Consider the following 21509-nt stretch of genomic DNA (forward strand, 5'->3'; position numbering starts at 1 on the left):
TGGCAGCAGTAAAAAGGGGTGGTGTCGGGAGTGGGAGGGGGAGATGAATGGACAGAGCACAGACAATTTTTAGGGCACTGAAAATACTGTGTGATATTTATAATGACAGATACAAGTCATTATAATTTTGTCCAAGTCCATAGAATGCACATCAAGAGTGAGCCCTAGGGGCGCCTGGGTGGCTCAGTCCGTTAAGCATCTGTCTTCAGCCAGGTCATGGTCCCCAGGTCCTGGATCCAGCCTCGTGTCAGGCTCCCCGCCACCATGCTCACATAGTTTCTCTCTCTCTTTAATAAATAAAATCTTTAAAAGTAAAAAGAGTGAATCCTAAGGTAAACTGTGACTTTGGAGTGGTTATGACATGTCAATGTGGATTCATCTGTGGTTTAAAAAAAAAAAAAAAACACTAATCTGGTGAGTGACATCAATGAGGGAGACCACGCATGTGTGCAGGCAAGAGGTATATGAAAAATCTCTGTACCTTACTCTGAATTTTGTTGTACCTAAAACAGCTCTAAAAAAAATGGTGAAAACAACACAATATACTACATGGATGAGCATGTATTCCTTCCACAAATATTTGAATGCTTACTATGTCAGGCCCTGCGGTAAGCACTGAACAACAATAACACAACAGATCAAATCCTTACTTTATATATATATATATTCCAGTGGGTAGAGCTGGATGCTTAAAAAAAAATCAATATGTAATATCAGATAGTGACCCATGCAAACTTTAAAGAACATTAAGAAGTAGACCTGGATCCCATTTGGTAGGTAGTGATTAACTGTGAATAATAAACATACGATAAACTCTCTCTAAAAAAAAAAAAAGTAGACCTGAATTAAAACATGGGACATGCCTACATCTTTATACAACGTAGTCAGGGAATAAAGGAACATTTGGACAGAGACCTGAGTCAAGTGAAGGCGAGGCCTGTTGGCTGTCTGTGGGAAACCGGGTAGGAATAACACAGAGCCCCAAAGCCCGAGCTGCCTGTACTTGGGAATGGGAGGCAATGGACGGGACCCCAAGGTGCAGGCTGGAGGGGCAGGAGAGGTCAACGAGATAGCTCAGGATCGCGGAGGGCTTAGCGGCCCTGGTAAGGACTCTGAATCTACAGATGATTTGGGCAAATGACCGTCAGATGACCACGGTGGATGTGAAGAGGAGGGAGAGGCTGGCAGAGAGCCCGAGGACCCGGGTAGATGATGCCTCATAAGGATAAACGGACAAATGGCAGCGTTCACAAACTCATGAGAAATCATGCACATAAATACCAGATGAAACCGTGGAAAGGGTGTAAAAGTGGCTTCACTGGTGGGTGAGGAAGTCGGAGCATGAGGCTGCTGCTTCTCACTATAGGCCTTTTAAATATGATTTGACTTCTTAACTCTAAGGGTTTTTTTTTAAAAGCTTGTGAAAGTTCTTGCTGAAGGGTGGAAACCTCAACTGTAAATGCATTGGATGTGAAATAGCCCGGACCTTGGAGCCAGTGATAGGAGAGTGGAAGCCCTGATGGCCAGGGTTGGACTAGTCTGTGCAGATCACAGGCACTTGATGCTCCTCCCGGGAACACAATGGGATAACATGATCTTAGGCTCATGAGGTTGAGCCCCACGGGGGGGCTCCATACTCAGCAGGGAGCCTGAGATTCTCTTTCCCTCTGCCCCTCCCACTCCTGCTCACTCCAGCTGTCTCTCAAATAAGTCCTTAAAAAAATAGGTGGAAAATGATACTGTGCTTTCATTTGCACATCTTCAATTAAAAGGAGACTTATCTATTTGCATCATTTTGTGAATTGCACATTCCTGTCTTTTGCCCATTTTTCTGGTCTTTTTCTTACTAATTTGCAAAAGACTAACACATTAGCCATTTATCGTAACTATTACAAACGTCTTCCTGACCTGTTTGCCTTCTGATGTATTTGATACATAAAATATTTATGTAGGTAAATATTTTTAGGCTTTCCTACCCTGTGATCAGTAAATATCTATCTTCTTCCCCAACACCTCCTTTTATTTTATCCATTTTTTTTTTAAGATTCTATTGGAGAGAGATAGAACGAGCAGGGAGGGGGCAGAGGGGAGGAGGAGGAGCAGGCCCCCCACTGAGCAGGGTGCCTGCCATCAGGCTCAATCCCAGGACCCTGAGCCACCCAGGTGCTCCTATTTTACCCATGTTTTTAAAGCCTAAGGGCCAGAGGTATTCTTTTGGGTGCTTACTCAGCAGACAAGACTTCAGTGACATAACACGAAGGCTTATGAGAATGAGTGGATCCTTCTTAATATGGCTTATGATTTAGAATCCTCAGTCACATACGGTGTTTCCTGCCAATATATCTATTTATGTTCTCTTCATGCAGCCACCTGACAGCTGTCCCCTGTTTTCTCAGGTGCTCAAGAACAGTGATGGCAAACTTCAAGGGCCATGCTCTCCCAGGGAGTTTCTTCTTGATAGTTGGACTGTGGTGGTCGGTGAAGTACCCACTAATATACTTCCGCCAGAAGGGGAAGAGCAGCCAACTGACTCATTACCATCAGCGTCTTGAGATCATTGAAGCTGCGATCAGAACTTTGTTTTCAGTTGTTGGTAAGAAGGGGGCCATATGGTCCAGGGGATCACCCCATCACACCCCGAAACTTTAACCCACTTTCTGGACCCTGTGAAATGGCTGTTTCCATGGGCAGATAATAGAACAAGGGTTTTCAGTTGGCCACGACATATTTTATAGAGTCTGTTGTGTCCTGAGCTTTGTGACTGTTAACAGCACCTGACATCATAGTGCACCATGAAAAACTACCAAATGAACTACATTCTTTGCCCTAGAAGGATGTAGGTGTAAGTTGTAGGAACAGAAGACATACTTAAGGAAAAAGATAAAACACAAGTTAGAAAAAATAATAAGAGCAAGCTCACGTACACGAGCTAAGGGAAAGTACTAAGTGGAATTTGGTTTCAGAAAAGTCATCATGTTTCCAGTTGTTCCTCCACTAGAATCTTAAGAGTAGTTACCACCTAATTCATACCTTCCACTCCCACATCTCAAGCAATCACAAAAATGGGGACTGTATGCTAGACGGCCGGTAAGAGAGGCAGGGGCAGGGACTAAAGGAACCAACAGAGGGCTGTCTGGAAGGGATCTCCCTTTACTGTGCCCCGTTCCAACAAAACCCACACACTCCCACTGACTCGCCATCCATTCCGCCCCACTAGTGGCCACGTGAGAAGGCGCCCGCCATGCCAACAGCACAAAGTGTTCTTCGTCCGCATCAGCCTGTCATGGGGGGGGGGGGGGGGGCTTCGTTCTGCAACTGCACCTAGCCACTTGTCATCTTAGGCCCACAGTGTCTCAGGAGGAACTGAAGTAACACCAGGAGCTCCTTCTGGAGTGTGCAAAGGCACTTAGCTTTGTTTGCCCAGTCCTGCTGAATTTTCCCATCTGCTAGTCATTCGGGCATCTCCTCTTTCTGGAGTCGAGAAGTGACAGGAACTACACAGCTTCAGTGCTAAGGACAGCATCAACGCTGCCGAGAAAACGAGAGCTGGCAAAGTATCTGGCCTCTTTGCTGGGTGCAAATACTACTCATTCAACAGTATCTCCCTGAGCTCCCACCCAGTACAGGAACTCACTCTTCCAGGTTTGGGGGACACAGCTGGGGGAACCAGAGTCCCTGCCCTCACAGAGCTTCTGTTCTGGTGCAGTGGGACTTCCTTCTCCGGGCTCCTCTCCACCAACTCCTTGATCCTTCACACATAAATCAGGGAGAGGCTGGGTTTAAGAAAAAACTGTTCGGGGAACAGGGTCCAGAAGGTTGTCATGGAGGATTATTCTAGGCCCCAAGGACATGTTGGGTACCAGGCATAAAGGCCAATCTCTTGCCTTCCAAAACAGGTGATGGAGCAGAAGAGCTAAGAACTGCGAGCCTCCCGGTTCTCCCAGTGTTTAGGACACGGGGCCCTGAAGCCATGGGAAGGACTCACAGAGCTCACTCTGTGCTCAGGAAAACCACTTTCGAGGTCTCCCTGAGGACCACACACCTGGGCATTTTCAAAAAGGGCTTTCAGAAGGGCGTTTCACCCCTTTGCACATGCACAAGTATCTCTACGACCAGGGTATCTCGGCTGGGATTCCATTATTTTCAACCTAATGGTTTCTTTCCAGGATTTTTGCTCACTTAGCCCAAAGATTAATGTATCAGCTACCTTCTCACTTATGTGGTAAATGCTTTGCTTTCCGCTCAGCGACTAGGCAAATATCCTGTGGACCCAGGTGGCTGTTGCTATGGCTGCCTCCCTCACACCCCAACCCCGAAGGAACGACAAAGGTCAGGGGTCTACGCAGGTTCCTCGGCAAATGCCTCACCTTGCACTCAGATAGCTGCATCTGAGGGAGCAGAGCAGGCCCCATGACCCAAGGCCACCTCCACCCTGGGCTCAGCGTCACTCAGGCCGCAGGGGTACTGTCTCCTGCCCGTGCTGGAGCCCCTCTGCCCTCCTCAGTTTGCACTCTCATCCCCCTGCAGGGATCCTGGCAGAGCAGTTCGTTCCAGACGGGCCCCACCTCCACCTGTACCATGAAAACCAGTGGGTAAAGCTAATGAATTGGCAGCACAGCACCATGTATTTGTTCTTTGCCGTCTCGGGAATCATGGATATGCTCACCTATCTCATCACCCACGTCCCCCTGGGGCTGGACAGATTGGTTATGGCTGTGGCAACATTCACCGAAGGTAACTTAGGGATTCGGGTGGAAACGGACAAAACAAGACACGGATAAATTGTGATTATGGGGGATCAGGGCAGAAAGATGAGAAATACTGCCAATACAGTAACTTTCCCCCAGAAAACCCAAATCTCTGAATTTCAGAACACCTGAACAGGGCTTGGCCCTGTGCTCTGGATACAGGTGACATGTTCCAGAAAGCAGCACAAGAAAACATAAGATGTGCAGCCGAAGTCCCTGGCTCTCGGGGCACAGACACTGGCTGCCCCCCCCCCCCACGCTCATGTGTACGAGTGCACGTGTACACATTGCAGTGAGACGCACAGTAACTCTCCAAGCCCTGGCTGGATGCCACCGCCCCAGAAGGTCACTTCCTCTGCTGGGGGAAGAGAAACCGAACTCCACCTCCTACCCTGGAGCGTTGCTGTCTGGACCCCATCATCACAAACCTCAGGAGGCCCACCCAGCAGCTAGGACAGAGCTCCCAATAGGAACTCCTACAGGAGCATTCTGTAACCCAACAACCTCACTTACTCCTGCACCTCAGGAAGAATCAGAAAAAATAAAAAATAAAAAGGTTGGCTGAATGAGAGCAGAACTGAATTTCAAGTACATGCATGCACAATCCGTCACAGGTCAGCAACATGCCTCACCTACACGTCCTGTATCAAGTAGAGAGAGATTTTAAAAGATCCAGCCTTTGCAGCTTACGTCCACTTCATACATACGCAAAATAAACCTCATCTGTGCTGGTTGCCGTGCAATGTTCTATGAACTGATTCCCCAACTGCTGAAAAATCTAGCTGTGAGACAGGGGTAGGAAGGATTTCTAGCAACGGAAGAAGTTCCAGATGGACTTGCCCAAGTTCCTCTGTGATGGCTGAAATTGCTTTGTGCAGGTTTTCTCTTCTACTACCACGTCCATAACCGGCCGCCCTTGGACCAGCACATCCACTCCCTGCTGCTGTGTGCAGTGTTCGGAGGGGCTTTCAGCATCTTCCTAGAAGTGATCCTCCGGGACAATATTGTGCTGCAACTTTTCCGAACCAGTCTTGTGATTCTCCAGGGCACCTGGTTCTGGCAGGTAATCATGCAAAACAATGCTCTTCACGTTGTGTGGACTCGGGGAGCCCCACTGGGCTTGCCCAAGGCACGTCCGGCAGCACAGCACAGACACGCTCGTGAAGGGGGTTAGGTGGCCACTTGTCCTCCCCATGCTCCCCTCTGACTTAGGTCATTTTATCCATGAGTAGCGTGCTGAGAAACTGACCGGCTGAACCTGCTGAACCCGCAGAGCATATGTAGGGAGCATATTCCCAAAACTCCCCATCCGCTCTCCCCAGTGGAGGAACTGATACCATCGGTTTACAGGCTCCACTTGCAAGACTGCTTTCAAGGATCATTTCTATAGTTTGTTACAGGCTCCACCTGCTAAACTGCTCACTTGAGACGCAGGCCCTGAAATGTTGTTTTAGATAAGCCTGTACTAGAACCAGAATTAACTTAGAGCAATTCTCCCGCGCAGAAGGGCCTTTCTATGCTGACGGAGGTATGGGAAGGATGAGGGAGTGGGGGACGTATGGACAACTTGGGTAGCCATGGGAAGGCAGCGAGCTTCCTTCTCAGGACCAACAAAGGCCGGCTTCTCTGTATTAAACCCACCAGATCGGGTTCGTGCTGTTCCCACCTTCTGGAGAACCCGAATGGGACCAGAAAGATGACGCAAACATCATGTTCGTCACCATGTGCTTCTGCTGGCACTACTTGGCTGCCCTCTGCATTGTGGCCATCAGCTACTCTCTGGTGTACTGGTAAGTCCAAGGGGAGACAACTTCTGTCTAGCTTTTTCCTCCTAACCACAGCTTGTCCCCAAAGTCTATTACACTGCATCATTTTTATTTCCAGTGAAGTATTTATTCCCACCTTCCGTAACTAAGCAGTTCTAACGTCTACCACTTGAGTGCCAACTCTATGCCCAGTTTTGCACAAGGTACTCTACACCTGCAAATGAGGGTGATGAGATTCTGAGACGTTAAAGGACTGTCTGGTCATAGTAACCTGACAGACCCGGGTTTCAAAGGCAGTGCTGACGGACTGGAAGCCTGCCGTGTGAAGGGAGAAACTCTGAATTAGGCTTGGTACTGGACTGCAGGCCCCTGCTCTGTCCATCCTTCTGAACCCACCACCTTATTCCTGGATTTGCCCCACCTCCCTCCCAGAGATGTGGCAATCAGGACACCGTCACAGTGAGTGCTCCTTCCAGTGCTCGTCACAGGCCACTGTAATAGCCGATCTTCCCAGGCACGCAGGGTCCCTGGCACTGTGGTAAGCACTCAAGTCTACTACCCCACTGAATCCTCATTATTTTATGAAGTCTGTGCTGTAACGTTTTACGGATGGGGAAACCAAGGCTTCAAAGACTGAGTAATCTGATCGAGGTCACCCTCTGAGTCAGTGGCAGACTCGGCCTTGAACTGCAATGCAAGTGACATTTCTGGATATGCTAGTGATTAGTTCTGTTGTAGCTACCCCTCATTTTTTCTAGTTTCTGATTCCCCTACCCAAAGCAGATATACTTCCCCCACACAGAGCTCCATGCAGACCAAACAGAAGGGAACTTAAAATCAGTTTCCTTTAGTTCTACTGCCTGGTCAGTGAGACAACAAATAGACAGGAGCCCTATGTTTAGCCTGTTACATTATTAAATATTGTTAGTTATGAGTCTCTACCTACCAATGAGTACTGTCCCGAAGTGAGATGTGCAGACAACCACAGTAGTTGACAGACATACAAAGAAAACGCTTTGAGAACCAGTAGATGCCGTAACATGCTTTGGTTGAGAGAATAAACGAATCTGGGGGCCTAATTTCATGGGCTCCTACTGTTGCTCTGTTACAGCCATCTGACTCGGTTTAAGAGGCATGGAGGAGAAATCATTGGCATTCAGAAGCTGAAGTCAGATCCCACTTACCAGACGTCCCTCTTGGGTGGCTCAGATGAGGAATGAGAGGCCACCAGCCATCGACGTGGGGCGCACATGCCCCTCCGAGTCCGAATAGCTGGCGTGTGCGAAGGGGAGGCTCATCTCCCTTTCAATGCTTGCTCTGGTCTGCTCTTAAGGTTTTACAGATTAAGGTTCTATATATTTGCACCTTCTCGTTTAACTAAAGTCTGTGTTGCTGCGGTATCCTTCATAAAGAAAAATGAAGCAAGCCTTCGGTTGTGTCTCAGTATGAAGACAGATCAAAGACTCTCGAAGTTTCAGAACAGGATGTGGCCTCATGGAGAAATCCAGGATATGAATCCGGCAGAAAATACCGCTTTTGGTAACCTATCCCCTTTTTTCTCTCAAGAATACAGGTACTTTCTTATCAGAAAATAAGTAAATGAGACTGCCTTTATTTTAAAGATACAATTCCAGCACAGATTTTTAAGTAAAAAAGTTCACAAGCTTTGGTACATTAAATGTCATCTGTTAAGCATTTCCTATTTAACCAGTAATACTCCAGAGTACTGCAATACCACTGATAAGTGATGACACTGGGCCAAAGGTGACTTTTGTTTTGTTTTTAAATCAGGAAGCTAGTTAATGGCCCAGCTGAGAGCTGGAATACAGATATTCTGGGTCCTCAGAAGTACCCTAATCAGAAGATGCTAACAGAAAGTCTGTGTAATGAGGTAGCGAAAAAAGTGGCAGGTTATAAAGACCTTGAATTTAAATACAGCTGAAAGCAAAGGGTAAAAATCCTGCAAAGGGTAAGAATCCTGCAAAGGATGTGGACCTTGAACTAGTAATATAAAGTCTTGACACTCTAATCTTGGTTCTGGATTTTTTTTTCTTTTTTTAAAACGTCCTTCAACAAGTGTTTATTAGACATCTGCTTTGCACCAGCACTGAAATGGTGGGAAGGATTAATGAGATCCATGTCCAGCAAGGAATTCAGTCTAATGGGGAAGAAATGCAAGCAGTTGCATGCAGGGTGACTGGTGCCATAAGGGTAAGTACAACTCCCATGAGAAGCCTGGGAGGGGAGGAGATGGGGAGCGTACCCGGTAGAGACAGCACGCTCCAGGCGGAGAGAACAAAAGCCATGAAATCATGAAAGAACACCGAGAGTGAATTAAGTTCTACACACTGACAACAGTGTGGGCCAGGACAAATCTGAAAGGCTTTCTGGACAAACAGCACGGCGCTTCCCGCACTCTGAAACGCACCATACCCCACGTGATTCACACAGCCACCCCTAATGGAAGCGCACGGGGTTCTGCAGAGAAGCTGATCAGCCGAAGGCCACACAGGTAAAGCCAGCCTTCCGGACTCAAAAGCCAGCTCACTTCTCATTAGAGCCTCCTTGCTATTTCACACAAATAGAGGAGAGATCTTTTACATGAAGCACCGTGTGCTCTTTGGCGGAAATGCTGCACTTAAGTGAAAGCTGACCTCCCATGGTTAGCCAGCACTTCAGTGCTGAAGTCACATCTCCGGGGTTAAGAAGCAGCTCTCTGAAAATGCGATTTAATCATGAGCAGAGAACCTGTGAGTCCCCTTTCAGGATCCACTTTCATTTGCCTGCTAAGTAGGAACCCAAACCTCCATTCAGTAAGCACCGGAGGACCTGTTGTGGGCAGTTAACATGAAACATAAGTTCTTTCCTTAGGGACTGGAGCTGGGTGTCAGGAACCTATTCCCCGTTTTACCTTCACAGTTAAGGATCTCCATCTCAGATTGAAGGGCCAGGGGTAGGAAATGCAGTATTTCCTCCAGAGTGAGGAGTTGAGGTGTGACGACCACCCAGGAACTTATTGTGACACCTCTTTGACAACAGTTTGGGAAACCATGGAACTGATCGACCCTGGAAAAAAAAATTCTTAGATGTGGTATTAAAGCACAAACCCACCACAATGCTATTCACCAAATCCACTCTTAGGCACGCGGTCTCAATTAATTTTACCAACCTCCGAACCTTGGGTGTGGGGGCTCAACAGCCGCCACGAGTTCTGGACTTGTTCTCCCCAAAACATCCACCGCAGCCACCGCATCTCCACAAGACCCCTGAGGTCTGTATCTGAGGAACCATGCTCGATGCAGATACCGGTACATCGCTTGGACAACAGCAGGGGTTACCATTCCTCAGCACTCCAGACAAGCCGGGCGGTACAAACCATGCTCACCAGGGCGTCAGTCCTACACTAGCACCCTGCGACACCCCTGTTCCCCGAGCACGCAGATAAATGTCTCCAGGCACTGGGTGGACAGACGGAGCCAGGTGACTTCAGAAAACGCAAGGGTGGGGCAGGGCTGGGGTTGAATGCCAAAACTACTTTCGGGAAATCATGTTAAGTAACTTCAGGAGGGGTTTGTTTTAACCAGCAATAAATATCTGAGACAGGATCCCTCACATTTCTACCGTTTTCTCATTTAGAAACGGTCACGTGGGCTCTTCACGTGAAATGTGACTCTAAGAAGCAATGACATGCAAATATCAAAGTACTGGAAAACACAGGTGCGCTCTCCTCCACTCACTAAAGGCCCTGTTTCTCCGTCCTGGCAGTCCCTACCTCTGCCCCTTCCCAGTCCGACCTCTGTGCCAGCCCCCCACTACCAGCAAACGCTCGCTCACCCCTCAGCCAATTCACCTCTGCCCTCTGTAACTCGGGCTTACCCCAGCGCCTCTCAGCATGACACGTCACAGCCATCCTCCCTGAGGAAGGCAGCAGTAAGGACAGGTGACTTAGAAAACTGGATTTTTATGTTGCTCCTCTTTAACCTCAACTCAGACTCGCAATTTGTCACAGGGGTGAGAAGCCAGAAGAGGGATAACAATGTCTATTTTACAGGACTGCCTCAAATGTGAGGTCTAGAAAGCCACCACCCCCTCTGGCCTTCTCTGTTCCTCTGCAACCTATCTCATCACTCAGCTTCCACCTGGAGACCCCCTCTCAAGTAGGCCAGGGAAATTCCCTGCCCCTCCAGTCCACTTCCGCACCAGTCCCCATAAAACATCACTACATTTCCACAGATTAAAGACACATTTTTAATAACTTGGATACTATCAAGAGACGCAGGGGAGCCCTGACACTGCACAAAAGCTTTACCATCCAACCCTCACTCCCATACAAAAGAGGCACATATTGTTCACAACCAGTGCTTTAATTACTTAATACATTTTAAAACATTGTTCAGAGCTCTGCCTAGAGCTTGGTGGAGGCCGAGAAGTGTGACACAGCCGGGATGACAGGACCCATAAATCCCGACTGACCTCTCCCGTGACCGTGCTGCTCCTAGTGCACACACCCCGCTCTTCGTGCCGTCTCTACTCCAGAGAAGTCAGCAAAGTTTTACCCAAGGGGCCTGAGGGCCTATGGACTCCAAGCCAATTACTCGGGTCTGCCTTCTAACTGAAAGCAGCCATGGTAACACACAAATGGCCGTGGGCTGTGTTCCAATAAGACTTTATTTACAAAAACAAGTAGCCAGCCCCAGGGCTGTGGTTTGCAGACTCTTGCTCTGGAGCAAAGCAAAACGTATAACCTCTGAACTGCAGTAACGTCTGAGCTGCAAAAGCAGCATTTCTGCTGGCGCTGGCCTACTCTGTCCGCCGGCTCCGGACTTTGGTGTGAACAGGCCTGACAAGCAGGACGTAGTCAGCAGGTGAAGCTATGGCCCATACTCAAGATCTCGAAACCTCTTCATGAAGCAGTGCCAGACTCATCCCACTTGGGGGAACCCACGTTCTCTCACTCCCTAGGTTTCCTGCCCACCTTTCAGCCTCCCCGTTACTATGTAGTGATCAAGTCAGCCACCAACTTACTAAGAATTCTGCTATTTTCTTCTGGTCAAAAGAATAGCAGCAATCAGTTTGGAGGACAGGGTGGGAGGGCTACGGCCCAGGTTTCTACTGGATAAAGATATACAACAGGTTCTTTAAAAAAATAAGTTACATAAAAATTTCTGGACACAAAACTCCTATCTAGACCACTAGTCACGGAGAAGAGCAGAAGCTAAAAAATCCAATCCCCGTACAGAACGAGGCTTCTGGCCACTTGGCACACTCGGCGGCTGTAAGCCTTCCCCGGTGTCTGGCTCTCAGGAGAGAACTGTGGCTCGCGTGGCACAACGATGACCTCACCCGACCCTAACAGAGGAGCTTCTCCCGGCTCGGAACGAACAGCCCTTGGAAGCCCGGGGGGACTCCTCGGCGTGCTCCGCTGTGGAGTGCGGTGGAGATCCAGGCCACCGCTGCCATCATCCCACTGCTGTTCTTCCCTAAACAGACAAGCTGAGGAGAATGATGCCACCTCCCTGCTCCCCTCCTCTCGGCCAGGAGGGCAGACCGGGTGCGCTCTTTCACGGACGCCATCTCTCGCTCTCTGTCTTTCTCTCTCTCTCCCTGAATCACTGCTGTTCAGGTGCCTGTTTAGGAGATGGAGCTGTAGTCACGACGACAGTGGAGACTGCTTTGGAGGAACCAGAAGCTGTTCCCTGTTGAAGATGGGATGCGGGGACAGTCTGGATGCGCACCTGTTTGCAAAGAGAGGAGGTCTGGTCAGGAGGTTGCAAATGAGCTCCTCAATTGCGAACAAATGGCAAAGGAGAGAGAAGCCTGATGCGGCCAACAGTTTGCCTCGGCCCTTACCTGTGTGGCCTGACCTTGCTGCTGAAGCTGCTGCAACTGCTGGGCAGTGAGGAAACTAACAGGCTTATTGCCAGCAATGAGCTTAGTACCCGCGGGCATGGTGGTGAGGATGATATTGCGGCCCAACCCACTGAGGCTGTGGAGGGAAAGCAGGAGTGAGGCGTCAGGACAGGAGGGGTGTTATCTCTGGCCCAGAACCAGGCTGTGTGCTTAAGGAAAACAGTGAAATCTGCAGCCCAGTGAAGACTCCTGTATTCTGGACTGAAATGGAAACCAGCCGGTGAGACCACCTTTCTCTTGGCTTCTAGGCTTCTCACAAAGCCCCAAGGCCCTCAGTGCTCTGGATACAATGGCTCTGACACCATACTCTCATCAGCACAAATAAGGGACAGGACCCCAGGGAAGTGTGTATTCCAGACAAGACATGTCCCCCAAAATAGCTGCCTTGAGACCACCAGGCTGATCTCATCAAGCCCCTTTATCCCTGTTTAGGTCAGGAGCACACAAAGCCTAGGCTCCCCAGTAAGTCCTCCTCTTCTGAACTATCATGGCCCAGGGCTCAATGTCAAAGTGAGGCCTTCCCTAACACCCATGGAAACTGCCATCTGAGCCACATCACCAACCCACCCCATCCCAGCACTTCCCGTCCCCATTCTTGCTTTTCTCCCCATAGTACATATCACCACCCCACGTGGTATCTACTCTATGATTTCTTTCCTCACCCTACAACGTAAGCTTGAGGACAGCACAGATTTCTATCTGTTTTAATCCCTGCTCTGTGTCCCCAGCACCTAAAACAATACTAGGTCCTCAAGAAATACACAAGAGCACAAGAAAGGAGAAATATCCAAGGAGAGCCCCAGAAAAATGAGCTGCCTTTCTGCCGTGGAGCAAGGAGTCGCCTGGAAGCCCTGCCTGCCCAGCACTAGGGCACTTACTTGGCTCCAAGGCTGCCTTTGATGATGGGGGCCGTGACCACGCTTTTGCCCTTCATAGGCTGGCTGATGACAGACAGTGGAACCGTGATCCGCGTAGGCAGCTTCCCCTAAAAAGAAAAAAGAAATCAGGCTTATGGGATCGGTGGTAAGGAAAATCACCAAGGGTCACCTCCAGGGCCCCAGAATGGAGACACAAGCACTCAGATGCTCTCATTTCCTGGACTCTGCAGGGGCCCAATCTTTCTGAGGTGTGGGCCCAGGCCACCCTCAGGGAGCTGCCAAGAGGCTGCAGTTACATGCTCACATACTACATTTAGGTATCATCTGATCTATTAACCATCCTCCTTCACACCACCCAGAGCAGCAATAACCATATATCGGGATATATGCTACTATCGGGATAAGAACATGCACTAGATCGAAAAGGAAAGTGTGTGTTCACTTAGGCGCAGTACGAGTCTGAGCCCCTGAGTGGGTAGGGCCTGAGTCAGCTGTGTACCTCCCGACACTTGGCACACAATCACTATCTGGAGTCCGTGTGAGGACAGAGGCACTCAAGAGTTAATAAAGTGCACAACCACTGCTTCCCTGGAACGCAGGCTCACTGGTGGGGAGCATACAGCAGGGCAGGCTAGATTAGGAACAGGTCACATTTTCCAGGTGCTTTCCATCTCTCCCACAGATAAGAGAGGTTATTAGGTAAGGGGCATTAATAATAAACTCAACCAAGTGAAAAGTCCAACACCAGAGCCAATAAGGCCTAAAAGGAACAAAAGAGAAGCTGAAGAGGCCTAGAGTCTTTGGGATTTCAATGGCAAAGATTAGCTCACTGCACCACCTGTTTTTAGGCTGCCTGCTTTTGAACTCTTGGTTGGTAACAGAATTTATACACAGTTACATCTTGTGTAAATCTGATTTTTAAAAATGATTCAAGAGGAGTGGTTGCTAGGATACTAAGAGGAGGCATCGACATTTCCCAAGGGCAAGCTATTTCTAAAGAAGCCAGGCACGCAGGTGCAAAACCGTGTCTCAGCTACCCATCCCTCTCTCCAGTTTACTCACAATGTGCAGCCCATCAGAAAGCACTCAAAGATGTCAACAGGCCACCGAATACCTTGAGATGGTACCTCCGGGTGGATTTATTTATGGTTTTATTTTAAGAATGCCTCAGTTGCTTCCAACATTTCAGACCACCGGAACTCCAGCTAGAATTGTCCCTCTGTGAACTAGCCTAGGTAGGTGACTAGACCAGGAAAAGAATCACCACCCCAGACTTCGTGCCCCTCACACGCTCTCGGGTTATATCTGTCTAGACTGTGATGGAAAGGAGATGCCATGGGCTTACTACATTTCTGCGTTAGAAGAGAACTCAAGAGAAACAAAAGTGGTGCGAGTACACACTGTTTCCTTGCTTCCGTAATTTAACTTTTGTGATATGAGAACCTAAATAAATATTTCCTTTTAAGCCACACTGTGCTTCAAGGTTTGTTGGCCGGCTGGTTTTACTAATGTCCTCCTTCCTCCACTGCTCTGGCTTTTACCCAAATTACTGAGGTTTTACTACACAGCTTGCTTTGAAAAGTAAAACTGGGCTCATTAATGTCCATATGCACCCCACTCTATAGAACAGTGCTCTTATCCACAGGCACCCAGAAACATACCGATGTTGATATGGGAATTTGCTTTGTAACTGTAGCATTTCAAATTAGTAGGTAAGGAATAAACTAGTCAATGATGTTGAGATAAAGAAATATAAGATGACATCTCTACAACATGTCATTCAGGAAATATATTTCAAATGGATTATCCATTATACTTTTTCCTAAAACCCTGAAAATATCTTATAAAAATGAAAGCTAATCTGAAGTCAGAAAAGCACAAGACACAAAACCCAGGAACCATAAAAGAAAATGTTGATAGATCTAATCCGATAAAATACCTGTAGAGCAAAGACTCCATATGGAAGGTTAAAAAATGACAGACTGGAAGGAAGGATTTTCTACACATACCAAGAATTAACAGAAGATACAAAGAGCCACCTCAAACAACATAAAAAAGCTAAATACCCCAGAAAAAAATTGGCAAAGATTTATTCACCACTGGACAGCACATCCCAAAATGGATGCTCAACCCCTCTCAAGATCAGGGAAATTAAACAGAAAAAGAACTTTTTTCACCAGTTAATTAAAGTTAACAAACAACAAACCTGTGATATCCAGCACTGGTTAGGGTAGGGGGAGAAAGGAGAGCTGCTCTGATGGGAGTGTAAGGTGCTATGGTCTTTTTGGGTGCACAACTGGACTTAACAAAACTTTCAATACGTGTATCCCTGACCCATTCTAGGAATCTCCGCTCCAGAAATATTTACACATGTTCGTTCACTGCAACCTTGGTCTTTAAAAGAAGAAAGGTTCAAGCATATCCATGATCCATAAAGATGGATTACCATGTATTGTTTTAAAAAGAATGCTGTCAATATCCACGTCAGATCTAGAATAATCCCCCAAACAGATTTTTTAATAAATAAAGCAAATCACAGAACAGTATACGGATTTAAGGTCTCTCACGGGGCTCTCTTTTTAAACTATGTATACACACAGTATGGGAATGCTCAGGAAAAGGACCGAAAGGATAAATGCCAAGATACCAATAGTAATCACCTCTCATGAAGGGAGAAGTAGAGACTAGTGAAAGAAATGTTATCTTTTATTCTATGTACTTCTGTACTGTTTTAATCTTTATAAGAATGTATGCATACACTACTTCATAAATTTGTTTTGAAATTAAACAAAAGAGCTCATTAGAAAAGTAAGCCGTTGGGGTCAAACAAAGAGATACAGACAGGGTGCATTTTCTGTTACCCTAAGTGTGAGGGCTACTCTTCCCCCCACCTGTTACTCACAGCCTGGGACGTGGAAACAACCGTGGTGCTGACCGGGACCTGCCGTACGGCAGAGGCGCCTGTCCCGATGCTGATGGGGGTGCTTGCAGCCCCGGAGGCCACGGCCACAGTCTTGGACACAGCAGCATTCATACTGGGCAAGGACACCGCAGAAGTATGGACAGTTCCAGACCCACTGGCCACTGAGGACCCCTGCTTGGCATGGGTTGCGACTGTGATGGTCTGACCTGCTTTGGGGGGCATCACTCCCAGGCCCTGCACGATGCGGATCGTGGCAGCTGGTTTCGCTTCTGAAGAAGCCACTGTGTTTTTCCCCTTCTGGTCTGCCACACTCACACCAAGTGCTGGCATCAAGCGAAAAGCTGAACTTGAGGCTTCTGTTGGCTTGAGGTCAGGAGTCACTTTAACCACGGTGGTACCTGTTGGAGTGGATGAAGGGGCACTGGCTGAGCTGGCCTTGGCAGGGCTGTCCGTGGCATGGACTGGATTGGAGGTGACGTGCAAGGTAGCAGAAATGCCCTTGCCCCCAGAGCCACTTCCTGTCCCAAAGAGGTCCTGAGTCAATTTGACGGTGGTGACCTGGGACTTGGCCAACGTGGCCATCATGTCCGGAGTGATTCGCAGAACCGTCTGGCCTTTGGCATCTGTCGTGATGGAAGAGGGCGGCAGTCGCAAGACATCCTTACCCTGGATGCGGAAGTTAGTGGCCGTGAGCGGAATGCTGTTGCCCGCCTGGGGCTTCACGCCGAGCTGCCCAGTGATTGCCACCTGGATGGAGAAGAAACAGCACTGATAAGGGGGTCCACAGAGCTAAGCTGGTTGTGCAGTGTAATGAGACAAACCTCCATGTCTTGGGTATATGTGTTTCAGACATTTTTCTTTTTGTTTTGAAAACTGGTAACCATTTACAAAAGTAGAGAACAGTGTATAACAAATCCATGTACTCATTCTCACCCAACTTCAAAGCGATCATTTTGCCAATCTTGTTTTATGTCCTTCCCCGCTTTTTTAGGGGGAAGGGGTAGACAGAGGAGTTGGAATATTTTAAAGTAAACCAATATATATCATTTGGCTGATCAATACTTCTGTACACATTTCTCACCTGGAAAAGGACTTTTTAAAGTAAAAAGTATAATCACCTACACATGAGACCAGATGAGCTTAACAGATATATATGGAACGTTCCAGCCAAAAGTAGCAAAATATGCATTCTTTTTAAGTGTACACAGAACATTTTCCAAGAGAGGTCACATGTTAGGTCACACACATAGCCCCCACCTGTTATTACCTAATAATCATCTGTAAATAGTATCTAAGAATATATATTTATATTTCCCAACTGTTTCAAAAAATGTGTTTCCTTTAACATAAGGTAAATTTTAAAAAGTCAAGACATGGGCTCTGGAGCCAGACCTGCTGGATTCATACCCTGACTCCTATCCAAGGCCGATGTCCCATGTGTAATACATGCAACTCTTCTAGCCTCAGGGACCTTCTCTCTGTTGCGTGAGCAATTCCCCCTCTCTGCTGGACCACTGCCATCAGAATGCAAACCTGCTTTAACATTTCTCAACCTACAAAGACGATGACCCTCATTTACTCCACACCTCCCTCCAGCCCGTTCTCTGCTCTTGTCAAAAGCAGAATTGCTTAAAAATTGCCTACATTGCTGGTCTCCACTTCCTCACCTTACATTCTCTTTTGAACCCATTCCCAAACAGCCACCAATCCACTGGTGGCCAGTCAAGTGCACTCATTACCTGTAACCAATGAGTCATCAATGTTCAGCCTCATGTCACTCCCACTTTCATACCCTTGACACAGGTACTGGCTTCATGAACACACCATTCTCTCAGACTGCATTCCCATCTCTGCACCTTGGTATTTTCTTCTATCTCAGTAAATGATATCACAGTCTATCTAATCACTCAAGCCCAAAGCTGTAGGACACACTCAACTCCCTTCTTTCAATACTCCATGGCATCAGCACACAAAAACCACATCTATCACTGCTACTGTGCCTAACAATTCTTAGGTTTTTTTATTTTTTATTTTTTGAAGATTTTATTTTTAAGTAACCTCTGCACCCATTGTGAATAGAACTCAAAACTCACAACCCTGGGTCAAGAGTCACAAGCTCCCCTGAGCCAGCCAGGAGCCCCAATGCCTAACAATTCTTCAGAATTCAGTGATCATCCTTGTATATTCACAGCCAGGCAAGTGCAGGTGTATCCTACTGTTACCAGAGATAAGCCAAAACACCACAAAGGTATATCATGTTAAACTGCAAAATTTTCACTAAATAAATTCATGGAATGTCTACACCAAATCCAGAAACTACTAAATGCTAAATTATACAGGAAAGAAATCTTTGGTATCTATGAAGCCTGTGCTGTCGTCGGCAGGAATTCAACTTTGAAATACCCACGAACTAACGATCAAGAAGACAAATCATTAAGACCTCCGACTGTCCCCAGCTTTAGGATGAAGGAGTCAAATCCACCCAGAGAGATTTCCACCAACCTGCTTGATGATGTTCTGTCCTGTGACATTCTGAATGACAGCAGCTGTGGAAGCACTCGGAGCAGAGCTCCCGGGAGAACTCGTGGCCGGCTTGCTCGCGGGGCTGGCCGTGGCAGGGAGACTTGTCATCGTGAGCCCTGCTTGCCCAGGTCCAGGCCGCTGCACAGTGGCCGCCGCGGTCTGGGCTTTGACTGGAACGGTGGCCATTACTGTCTAGTTCAAGTGTGAAGCCGAGAGCTTGATTAGACACCGAGGTGCAGCCCAGCACACCAAGCCGTCTCCAGCCGGCCACCACCCAGGACGTGTCCCTGAGAGTACTTCTACTCTATCAGTGCTAAGGCTCACTAGACTCTTCTTTTTTTTTTTTAAAGATTTATTTATTTATTCATTCAGAGAGAGAGAGAGACAGGCAGAGACACAGGCAGAGGGAGAAGCAGGTTCCATGCCGGGAGCCCGACATGGGACTCAATCCTGGGTCTCCAGGATCACGTCCTGGGCTGCAGGCGGCGCCAAACCGCTGCGCCACCGGGGCTGACCAAGCTCACTAGACTCTTAAGTGCACACTGTAAAGTTCTTGTATCTGTGTGGAGCATCTTAATTTTCAGAAAGCTTTACACTGCACATCCCATTTTATTCCTCCACAATGAGAATAAGCATTATGCCCCTTTCACAGTAAAGGAAACTGAGTCCACAGGAGCTAAGACCCTTCTCTAAAGTTACCCAACTAGTTAGCAGTATGGCTAAGACTCGAGGCACAACAGAAGGAGCCTGAGATTTAGAATCCCATGCCACCTCCATAAAGGTCCTGACATTACAATGCTGGGTAAGTCACTGAACTTCTCAGAAGTTGATTCCCAGCATGTAAAATACAACTTATTAGTCATGCTTACCCGGCTATGGACATTAACTGGGCTGCCGTGATAAACAGTAGCAGCAACAATGATCTAAGGCTCCTCGGTCCCTCCACAGCCTGCCCACGGGACTCATCAGACCACCTTGGGGTCCAGGTTCGCTGTCCCTGTTTACCTGGGGCACGACTTTGGTCTGAGTAGCAGTGGCTGGAACGCGAATCTGTGGTCCCGCTGGCATCTGCGGCAGCGTCTGTGCTGGCCCTGCAGACTGCTGAGTCACAGTAGGAAGGCCAGGCTGCGCCACCACCCGCACCTGGGGTAGTCCAGCCGAGCCAGAGTGGCTCACAACGCGGGCAGCGGCCTGAGAGTTTGGTGGAGTCTGGCTGGAAGCCGGGGAAAGCATGGTTCCCAGCTGTGGCATTGTTGGTGAAGACACCAGGAGGACACTATAAGGAAACAAGGAAATGGGCGGGGGTGACAAAAAACAAACTTAAGCCACACACCCGAAAGGCCTTTACTGGAAAAAGAGAAAGCTGGAGAAAAAAATGGAAGAGCTTACCCTGAGCTAGACTTAGCTGGTTCTGAGACAGTAGTAGGACCACTTTTGTTCACAGATGACACGGGGGGAGGGGAGATCGGAGTGGCAGGCAAAGCTGGAGTGGTGGGGGTCACAGGTGTGACTGGGGTGGGGGGCATGCTGGAGTCACTGAGGCTCATCTGGCTCTGCTCGGAGGGGCCGCTGCCAAGGACCTTCAGGGAACTCTCCTTGCTACCGGATTTCTACAGGCAGAAGAGAAATTCGGGTGCAGTTTAACAGAGTCCCCAAGCGACGGCACAGCCCTGCGGTTCCCGATGCACTGAGTTCACAGAAGGCCTAGCTGCCACCAACTCTGACACCAGTAAGGCTCCCAGAGGTCACTTACCACCTTGGATGGGGGCTTGGGTTTTTGCTGAAGGGCTTTTCTGGCTTTAGCCGCAGCTGCTTGTGCTTGGTGAATCCGCTCTGTCAACAAGAGTGGTTAAGGTTCAGCAAGAGTTTAACCTCAGCATAGCAAGGATAAGGATTCCATGACCTTGCTGGTGGCCTCACCAGGGAGCTAGATAGCTGCCTGTACATCACTCCCATCCTGCCTGAACATCACTGAAAAGCAAAACGAAACTGGGGGGAGGGAGTCAGAAGCACCCCTAGTCAACTCAGAGCCTCACACACCGAACTCCTCCTCGCTCCGGTCTCGATGCAGGTAGATCCACAGCTTTCGCCCAATGTCGTATTTCACACACGGGTCTTTTTCATAATGCAGCCGATCCAGTGCCCCACTCACTACTGTGTTCACCTGAGAACCAGACCAAAGGGGAAAAGAGACAAGTCAGACTTGGACACCAGAAAAAAATCGCTGGGTGTTAAGTCGCAGCCGACACACACATCCTATCTCAGCCTGGTGGCAGTACTGCCAATGGCTCACTGTATCTCTTGGCAAAACAAGATTCCTGAGAGACTGAGCGGTCCCCTGCAGGAGCCGGGAACTAAGCAGCTGTAGAAGAAGCTGAAGTGCAGAGTCAAATCTGTGCTCTGCTGACTATAGGTCTTAGGTCATCACCAGTCACATTTCTCAGGATCTTCTCCTTTCCTCTTCTTCATTCAGTTGAAAAAAATTATTACACTTTATATTTCCTTGTAAGTTTCCTTACAAGGAACTGGATCCTGGAACAAAACAGTCACGATCTCTTTTCCATCTTACCTGAGTGCTGGTGACATCTGGTGCGAGGAACTGGGAGTCCTTGAGCAGTTCGCAGATCTCTGCCCGGGTACCTTCCCCGTTAGGCAGCCGGGCCGCAGCGTCTCGAACTGATAGCATCGGGAAATGGACAGTCCAAGAGTCAAGCAAGGCTGCCAGTGACGAGCACTGTCCCTCTAGCCTGCTCTCGTGGGG

General features: G+C 48.2%; 2 protein-coding genes across 10 annotated transcripts in view; one reads left to right on the top strand and one right to left on the bottom strand.

Moving 5' to 3' along the window:
- The window catches only part of TMEM45B (transmembrane protein 45B), a 47963-nt gene extending 39420 nt beyond the window's left edge, over window positions 1-8543 (top strand). For all 4 annotated transcript variants that reach the window (XM_072822708.1, XM_072822704.1, XM_072822705.1 and 1 more), the window contains 5 exons: window positions 2397-2593; window positions 4528-4734; window positions 5627-5811; window positions 6393-6538; window positions 7626-8543. In XM_072822708.1, coding sequence (XP_072678809.1) covers window positions 2413-2593; window positions 4528-4734; window positions 5627-5811; window positions 6393-6538; window positions 7626-7734 — 828 coding nt within the window. In that variant the 5' untranslated portion in view covers window positions 2397-2412 and the 3' untranslated portion in view covers window positions 7735-8543. The remainder of the gene's footprint in view (window positions 1-2396; window positions 2594-4527; window positions 4735-5626; window positions 5812-6392; window positions 6539-7625) is intronic.
- Window positions 8544-10738: 2195 nt separating this feature from the next.
- Window positions 10739-21509, bottom strand: part of NFRKB (nuclear factor related to kappaB binding protein) — a 38885-nt gene continuing 28114 nt past the window's right edge. For all 6 annotated transcript variants that reach the window (XM_072822703.1, XM_072822702.1, XM_072822698.1 and 3 more), the window contains exons 18-27: window positions 21318-21424; window positions 20789-20912; window positions 20502-20581; window positions 20138-20358; window positions 19754-20024; window positions 18728-18940; window positions 16205-16972; window positions 13303-13409; window positions 12365-12500; window positions 10739-12249 (exon numbers count right to left, since the gene is read on the bottom strand). In XM_072822703.1, coding sequence (XP_072678804.1) covers window positions 12124-12249; window positions 12365-12500; window positions 13303-13409; window positions 16205-16972; window positions 18728-18940; window positions 19754-20024; window positions 20138-20358; window positions 20502-20581; window positions 20789-20912; window positions 21318-21424 — 2153 coding nt within the window. In that variant the 3' untranslated portion in view covers window positions 10739-12123. The remainder of the gene's footprint in view (window positions 12250-12364; window positions 12501-13302; window positions 13410-16204; window positions 16973-18727; window positions 18941-19753; window positions 20025-20137; window positions 20359-20501; window positions 20582-20788; window positions 20913-21317; window positions 21425-21509) is intronic.

Source organism: Canis lupus, chromosome 3 (genome assembly GCF_048164855.1).
Source record: "Canis lupus baileyi chromosome 3, mCanLup2.hap1, whole genome shotgun sequence".
Taxonomy (NCBI): Eukaryota; Metazoa; Chordata; class Mammalia; order Carnivora; family Canidae; genus Canis; species Canis lupus.